This window comes from Pelophylax lessonae (genome assembly GCF_965119305.1).
Source record: "Pelophylax lessonae genome assembly, chromosome: 3".
NCBI lineage: Eukaryota > Metazoa > Chordata > Amphibia > Anura > Ranidae > Pelophylax > Pelophylax lessonae.
This window is the reverse complement of record NC_138770.1, coordinates 574,362,959-574,371,846: the sequence shown is the minus strand read 5'-3', so window position 1 is coordinate 574,371,846 and position 8,888 is coordinate 574,362,959. Positions and strand designations below refer to the sequence as shown.

At 38.7% G+C, this 8,888-nt stretch overlaps 1 protein-coding gene across 5 annotated transcripts in view; it reads right to left on the bottom strand.

The window, feature by feature from the left end:
- Positions 1-1,712: 1,712 nt before the first annotated feature.
- SANBR (SANT and BTB domain regulator of CSR) overlaps positions 1,713-8,888 on the bottom strand; it is a 90,465-nt gene continuing 83,289 nt past the window's right edge. For all 5 annotated transcript variants that reach the window (XM_082248943.1, XM_082248945.1, XM_082248946.1 and 2 more), the window contains 3 exons: positions 7,351-7,439; positions 6,257-6,348; positions 1,713-1,943 (listed from right to left, as the gene is read on the bottom strand). In XM_082248943.1, coding sequence (XP_082105069.1) covers positions 1,907-1,943; positions 6,257-6,348; positions 7,351-7,439 — 218 coding nt within the window. In that variant the 3' untranslated portion in view covers positions 1,713-1,906. The remainder of the gene's footprint in view (positions 1,944-6,256; positions 6,349-7,350; positions 7,440-8,888) is intronic.

The window sequence follows — 8,888 nt, the reverse complement described above, 5'->3', positions numbered from 1 at the left end:
GATCTGTTTGCAGAGTCTTAACTTTGTAGTTAGTCCAAACAACTGGGTCTGGATATGTATAGAAATGTGGTCAACTTGGATTCTTCCATAACTGGCACATGGGGAGATTGTTGAGAAGAACACCCTAAAGTGTAACACCTTACTTTGAGCACAGAGCGCATGGAGCAGGGAATGTTGTGGGGAGACTTCACACCTCTAAATACCAACCCACACATACAGGCTCTAAAGACACCGAAGCGTCAACATAGGGGGTAATGAGCCAATGGTGTGCGAAAAACCAATTCCCCGGCTAGGAAATATTTATAGAAACTAGGCATCGCCAACCCCCTTCCTTCTGTGGTTGCTGCAAAAATCACCATTTTATGGGGAGTGGCCCCACCAGACCACAAAAATTATAAAAGGAGATGTTTATGGACCTGAAAATAGTCTTGGGTATAATGGGGAATTTCTGAAAACATAAAAATAAGGGCAAACATTTTCATTTTTATCAGATTTATTTTAACTATTAAGGAAAGCAGAAGATTTTTCCAAGCGTTCAGTCTGTGTTTCAGATAAGTGAGGAGTGAGTAGACATTTAAGCTAAAATAATCTGTCACAGAATTAGTAACAGTAAGGCCTAAATACTTTTAGTTTAGAAACCCCTTTATGAGGGACATTCGGGTCTGCAGACCCTTGAGTTGGATCGAAACGCAGCAGCAGAATTTTAGACTTGGCTCAGTTTTCCATCAAGCCGGCCACCACAGAAAACCTAATATAGAATAGTCAATGCTTCTCGTAATAATGACCCAGTATCTCTAAGAAAGAACAAAAAGGTCATCCACATAGGGTCGTCGTTTCTTTCAATGAGGACACCCGCCCAGATTAACTGCAGAGATTGGGAAGAGCGCAACGCAATGGCCAAAGGCTCCATCATGAGCAAAAAATAACCCTGGGGACAAAGGGCACGTTGTGAGAATTTTTGTACGAGTTTTCCTCTTTTCTTAAGAATTTTTGTTTGAAATTCTATCCATCTATGGCCAGCTTCAGTGCATGTTGTCACTCTAATGCCTAGTACACACAATGAGAATAATGGATAAACGATCCTCACTTTTTTTCTGAATACTAGTCTCATATAAAAACTAAATCGGTTACTAAAGTGACAAAAATTCACATTAGACAGAACACAACTTCGGAAGTGATGTAATGTGTTGTGTTGTATTGTATTGTAATGTATTCTTTCATTTCCGAGTATGCGTGGCCTTGGTCACTCAGTTTTGTTTGTACAAATACTATACTAATTACAAGAAAATCATTAGTTGTTATCTTGCGAGAATCATTTTTGTGCTTTACCCTTCATATCATTTCTCATGAACGGTCGTGATAGGCTCTTAAAATCTGTGAACTAACGAACGGATTATCAGACGATTGCTCCAAATGTGTTTTTTTTCATCCAATTATCTCATTATGTATAATAGATATAAGACAGGAAAATATTTTACTGCCAGAATAACCAGATGTAAATAAAAGAAAATGAATGCAGCCATCATATCTAAGGACCGTTAAGCTACAGCATTTTGTTTTGGGTTTGGATACTTTTTACGCCTAGCCCCTGAGATACATTCATAGTTGGTGATAACAAAAACTCTGCTCGTATGGATTAAAAAAAAAAAAAAAAAAAAATGTTCAGTACTGGTTTAAGAAAATAAACAAACACCACTTTTTTTTTTTTTTAAATAAGTTTAATTAAAAAGAGGATTTACAGCTAAAATAACACTTTTGGAAATTCATTCTAGCAGCATTCCAAACAGCAGAAAACTTGCCAAGCAAGAGGTAAAACAACTAATAAATTATTTCAGCTGTCCACTTGGACAAAATAATATTCACAATAAATTCTTAGCAGTACATATTCAAGGTATACTGCCTATACTTATGTTGTTCGTCCTGTGCCAAAACGAGGTTTTGATCTGCAAAGAAACAAAAGTGCCAATAAGTTACCAAATTAGTGAAAGTTACATGAAAACAGCAGAAGGCTGCCTAAGTAAAGCACACACACGATTCCAATAAATTAGGGTGATTTGACAGCAGAATAGTGAATTTGATGAAAAAGTAAATGGTGGTGATAGTCAGGAAAATGTGTATATCAATATTATATACCTTTGTGAATAGTGGAGATACATGAAGGTGCCACATGGGGACTTTATATGTAAAAACTAGGACTTTGAATTGTATCCTGTGGGCAATGGGAAGCCGGAGCAGAGACAGACAATAGAACAGAATTCATTGAACAAAAGCACAGTTGAATGGGGTCAATGTCATTAATGAAAGGTGAAAGGGGAAATTATTACAAAAGTCAAAGTAGAATATGATTAATGGCTATGTGAGACGAACAATTTATTTGCAGTGGTCCTTTGCAATTTCCTACTAAGGAAATCATAGTTAACTTTCTATGGAATCCCTCACTAATTTTACAGCGACATGTAGCTCAGTACAGGAGGGACGCGGCGGCCATCTTGTCGGTTAGAAACCCACGCTACCGATGTGCAAGTACACCTCTATGGAAATGTAAGCTGCTTTTTATCTTTCAAATAAATGCTGTATTGAAATGCTACACCATGAGGGGATTTTGTTTTCTATATTTTCGGAGTGCCTGAAGGAGGAGTTGGGGGAACCCAGTTTTATCAGTATTGGAAAGAGGCTTCTGGAAACTGTTTGGTCCCTTCCTGCCACTGTCAGCAATACAATTTAGGCTTGTCTTGACCCGTAGGGGTCTGTACAGTCGGTAAGAGTACCCTATTATTTTTCTTGGTGGTGGTTTTTCCTGCTTCACATTTCTCCATCGTTACAGTGGATGTGGACCCTGCCAACACTTTTGGGACTTACTTATATATCTGTTTGTTTATCAGCATTGTTGGATATGGACTAGCGCGACACCATTTTACAACATGTAGCTCAGTGATGGAGTGTAAGAAGCGTTTTAGGTCAGTGACCAGCACACCACTGACAATAGTTCTGCATTCACCTCTATTGCTTAGCTACAAATCGCTGAAGGAGAGCAATTTGTAGCAGAACATGGGGTGGGATTTACTAAAACTAGTGCACTCAGAAACGGGTGCAGTTATGCATGGTAGCCTATAAGCTTCTAACTTCAGCTTGTTCGATTAGGCTTTGGCAATAAATCCTGGAAGCCGATTGGTTTCTATGCAAAGCTGCACCAGATTTTGCACTCTCCAGTTTTAGTAAAAAATCCCACTTAGCCAGGCTGTAGCACTATTTTACCTATTAGCAGTGATAAATCTCTTCTTATTGACAAATCAACAGTGACAATTGAATCACTCGCTACAATTTACAGTTATTTGGTGACATTAGCACTTTGTAGCAGTGATTACTCATTCTACAAAATAGCCCATTTGACATGGTCCTAAAGGTGGTCCTATACATATCGATTTGTGATCAATCTAGGTATCAGTCATCGCAAACAAGCGATACTCATGGATTAAAATATTGAACAATACAGCACAAATGGTATTACCATATTTTAAACGATCATTTAATTGTTCTGATTACGATTGCCTGGCACACAAGCAATTATTCATTCGTTCAATCATAACCGATCAAAAAATTTCCATCACGGCCAGTTGACTTACTAAAGCTTACCAAAACCGATCAAGTGGTTGATCTTTGGTTTATGATTCTTATTCATTTCAGTTTATTTTAGTCACATACTGTATGTGACCACTATTAAGAAAATACCAGTATTGTAGATGTATAATGCAAAGAAAAGTAATGGATACATTTTGAAAGTTATTTAAAAAGTGTATCTAAAGCGTCAAAAAAAAAAAAAAAAAATTTCGGTTTTGTATTAAAGTGATATGAGAGTCTATATTTTCTTACTATTTATTCATTGCATATATTATTAACCACCTGACCTCCAAAGATTTATCCACCCTTCGTGAGCAGTCCATTTTTTGCTATATGGCACTGCATTATTTAACTGACAATTGCGCAGTCATGCCACGCTGTACATAAAAAAAAATGTATGTAATTTTTTTCCCACAAATAGTGCTATCTTTTTTTTTTTTTTGCGCTGTAAACAAAAAAATACCAACAATTTAGAAAAAACAAAAAAAAAACATTTTTTACTTTCTGCTATAAAACATGAATAAAAAACTGAAAAAAATCAAATATTTTCATAAATGTAGGCCAATTTGTATTCTGCTACAGCTTTTTGGAAAAAAAATCCCAATAAGCGTATATTGATTGGTTTGTGCAAAAGTTATAGCGGCTACAAATGATGGTATATATAGTGGAGTTTTTATTTATTTTAATCTACGTTTTGTGCAACAGCAGTCCCTGTGCTATGGGGGCACTCTCACAGAATTTGACTGAAAGCAGCAGCAGCCAATGGCTCCCTCTGCTGTCTGTGTGTCCTGTGAGAAGAGGAAGAGAGGAGAGTGCAGTTCCAGATAGGCACAGCACTGGCTTCAGAGAGGACTCGGGTAAGGGTTATGGGGGAAGGGGGCAGGGGAGAGCTGGCAGCCTTAGGCCTGGGGGGCAAGCCCAGTCAAGTGGCCCATTGAACCATCAAATCAGCTCACCATCCATGCCCACCTGGTTTCATAACAGATATTGATGTTATGAATCAAGACAAACATAATGCAATGTGGTAACATAATTTAATGTTAATAGCAAAAAAGGAGGTTTAACAAAAAGACATGACATCACGCCAGGCAGGGCCTAGGAAGCTCCTGTCGGATGGAGATCACTCTGCCTGACAGGGAAGTGACCATGTTAGTATTGTGCCAGCCGGGTACAGGAGCGTACTCTACACACTAATACCGTGCCGATGCAGCTCTGCAAATATTACATTGTGTAGCAGCGACCGGCAGCTGTATACAGTGTCTGGCCCCTACATTTGTCCAGCCCTGAGTGCGGCCTTTTTACCCAGCATCAGAGTGGCCCAGGGGGCAATTGCCACCCAGCCCCCCTTCCCAGTCCTCCCCTGGAAGGGGGACAAGTAGTGTTGGAACATAAGCAAGGAAGGATTAGAACCTTTGTTAATGTCAAGTTTTTATGGCTGGGACAAAATCACATAAAGCAACAACCCTCATGGGTTTTTTGTTTTTTATTGGTTAAGTCAGATAGACTTGTGTCTTTTTTCAGCCTGACTAACTATGTAACTATGAGTGCAGGGTGAGCTTTTATTGCGGTCTACATCTCTGCTGGGGAGATTAACCCCATCTATTTTTCCTGGTTCCAGAAAAAGTGGGGATTTTCTGCACTTTGAAGACATTTGCTCTTGGTTTCTGTTGTGTATGTAGGACTGGAAGCGAAATCTCCCCAATGGCACGCAGACAGCCAAAAAAAGCCCTAACAAGGATTTTAACCATTTTCTACTCCATCCAAAAAATGTTTCTTTAAATATACTTTTAAGTTGAGCAGTTTGCACATATGAATACAAGGCGCTATTATTGATATATAGACATACACACCAAATGAATTTTGATCAGTGTGTGCCAATCTCCGCTTGGCTTGAAAGAACATGCTGGAAAACTTTTATTCATCAGTGGCTGCAGTCGCTGATCAGTATATTCTCACAGCAGCGGGAGCCGCTGTCAGAATACAATGCCCCGGCAGGGGGAGATTCCTCCATCAATCTCGTTTATGTGGTTGGAGGAATCTGTTGGCTGTCCACCCACTTGCTTAACGGATACGTTCACCTTTAGTAACATGTTACATCCACATTTAGGGTGTAACATGTATTGAAAGGAGCTGCCCACGCACCTCTCCGATACAACAGCTAGCAGGGATCTTCTACCCGCCCCTCCTAAATGTCACAATTTAAAGAAAACCTGGCTGAGCAGGGCTCCACCCGCCCGGCCGCATCACTCATTCACCATGCTCTAAGAATGAAAACCTACAAGGTCCAAAAGCCTTTGTAGCCGTCTTGTACTTTTCAATGAACTACCATGGCACTGTGGAGCGTTGCGGTAGTTCATTCTCCCTTCCTGTCAGATTGTATCGGTCACCAGGACACAGATGCACTGGCAGATCTGCTGAAGACCTGCATGGCACTAGCTGCTGTTCGCTGGTGCAATGCTTTACCGACTCCAAAAAAAAATGCACTTTTTTTTTACCAGCAAAAAAAAATTACATTTATTATTTTTTTCTAAAAAGGGAATTTATGCTTTAAATAAATAAACCAAAAAAAAAAAAGGTAAGTGTGTATGGTCAGCTTTAGGAACATTTTTCAACTGCTATATAAAATCATGTACTTTACCTAGGGTTCTTCTCGGTGTTACTTTGTCGGCTATTGGTCTGAACAGAGGCTTTTATTTGAGCTTCAAGTCTGGAGTAAATTCCACCTGCATGCTGAGATCAGAAATGTTAAAGATTTACATAATTACACAAATATTTTGAGAAGCAGTAATATCCATAAGCAAGCTATTATATCTGTGTACCTTGCACACCAGGAACAGATAACTGAGTTAGAGTTTGAGATTTAACATCCATATAAAAACCTAAAAAAACCTTCAACAATGTAAATAATACAAGGGATGCACACTTCTTTTATAAAATTGGGTGAATCTAGGCACACAACATTCATGTTGTTGCTGGCACATGCAAATTAAATAAATTAGCACATTTTCAAGGAATATGCATTTTATGAAATATATGAACTTAAGAAAACAAAAGGTCTCTAAAGGGATTTATTGGGAAATGCTTGGATTTGCTTAGTCCACAATGGTAAATGTTACAAAGTAAATTCAAAAATCACTTGCCTTTTCCATGAAAGAATTTCAAATTTCAAATTTAGGGATTGGTTATTAATTCTTTTTGGAATGGCTAAATGCTTCAACAGATAATGCTTGAGGTGAATGGAGTGCACATATTAGTGCACTTGCAACAGAAACAATTGAGTACGCTATGTGATACTTTTTTATTTGCACTAACATACACCTTTTCAGGACAGGCTTTCGGGGTATGTCCCCTTCATCAAGGACCTTGATTAAAAGGGACATACTCCAAAAGCTTGTCCTGAAAAATTGTATGTTAGTGCAAATAAAAAAAGTATCACAGGCAGTACACAATTGTTTCTGTCAAAAGATAATGAAAGGTAATCATGCTTTACAGACTTACAGGGATCTTATGCAATTATGCTATTTGCTGCTTTTATATTATAATATTATATATATTATTCTGTTATAGGTGGACCCTGTTGGGCTACGTCAGCCCCTGCCTTCTGAAATGTCTTGCACTTATTCCAACAAGATACTAACTAAAGTACCAACACTGATTTTTGATTTACTGGAAAACAGTTTTAATGAATGTTAGAACCATATGTAGGCCAGGACTTAAGACTAGGCTACTTACTTCTTTCCCATCTTTGGACTTCACACGTTCAAGATCTCCTAGTCTTATTTTAATGAGATGGCCTGTAATTTCAGTCATTCTTCTCTGATCTGAAACATGGACATTTTAAATGACATTTAGCTACATTGTATACAATTCTTTGGATTGTTCCACTTATAGAAGCTGTGACATACAATATATAGTTAGACAAGGTACAGAAAATCCACAATACAAGCTGCAGTTTCTAGTAGACCCTGTCACCACAGGGTCACTTCTACAAACAAGGCAGACTGTAATAGAAGAGGCTATATACTTACTTCTTTGATAGCCCATATGCTGAAATGCCATCCTTTTGCTGCTCCCCAGCTGCTGCATGTTTGTCACAGTTCCAGGTGTGCTGGTGTGCTACCTGCTGCCCCACTGCACACTGTAGCTCTTCCTGCCAGCTTGTATATCACTACAGAACATTAGAGACGATAGCAGGAAATACAGCATGCAACAGGGTATCGGGTACTATCTTACCTGAAGCACTAAATACCTGCAGTGGCTAGGGAGCAACATAGTAGCGGCTTTTCAACACAGAGACAGCTAAAAAAGGAAGTAAACTTCTTCTTCTATTACAGGTTGTCTTGTTTGTAAAAGTGACCCCACGGTGACTGGGAAAAGCTTTTCACAGCAGTTGGAATGAAAAATTGTGTAGCTATCTCCCCAACTTCCACCACTAAGGTCCACATTGGATTTAAAGCGGAGCTCCAGCCCCCCCACCAAAAAATTTAAAGTCAACAGCTACAAACACTGTGCCTGCTGACTTTTAATATTAGGACAATTACCTGTCCAGGGATCCTGCATTGTTGGCGCCCCAGTTGATATTTCAATCGGCTGTCAGGTGCTGCCATTTCTTGTAAGAGAAACTGAAGCGCGTTGTGCTTTGTGAATGCCCTGGTGGCAGGGGAAGGATGATGGGGGCCAAACTTCCAAGTGACTTTGTCGCAGGAAAGTCACCCAGAAGTATGAGCTGGTACATGTCAAAAACAGGTACCCGCTCCCCCTGAAAGTTGCCAAATGTGGAGGTTCTTTTTGGGTGGAGATCCACTTTAAGAAGACAGAAGGTGGCCAGCATCTACTTAGAACATTAGAACTGAAACATCAGTTTTAGCTCCACAGTCCATTTAGGCACTAAATGTGATAATCATACAGAGGGGAGGGGGATACCGCGTTTCTGGGAAATAGGTTATCTAATCTCTGAATGAATTAGTAAACACAAAATATGTGTAAATTGGTGAAACTCTATAAAGATTCTAGATATTAAAATACTTATAAATGGGCTAAAATCAATAAATAGTTGCTGTTCATTATATATAGATCAATCAAGTATAAAGTGTATCAGTGTAATAAATATTATAGAAAAGTTGCTCACACTCTTAGCCCAATAAAGTTGTGCAAATACATATAATTAATATAGTGACAGATAAAGTGCTCAGTGCATTAAACAAATAAGTGAATAAATTAGTAAAGAGTCCTTAATAAAGTGCTATTAGGTGACGCCAAATTTCAAAAGT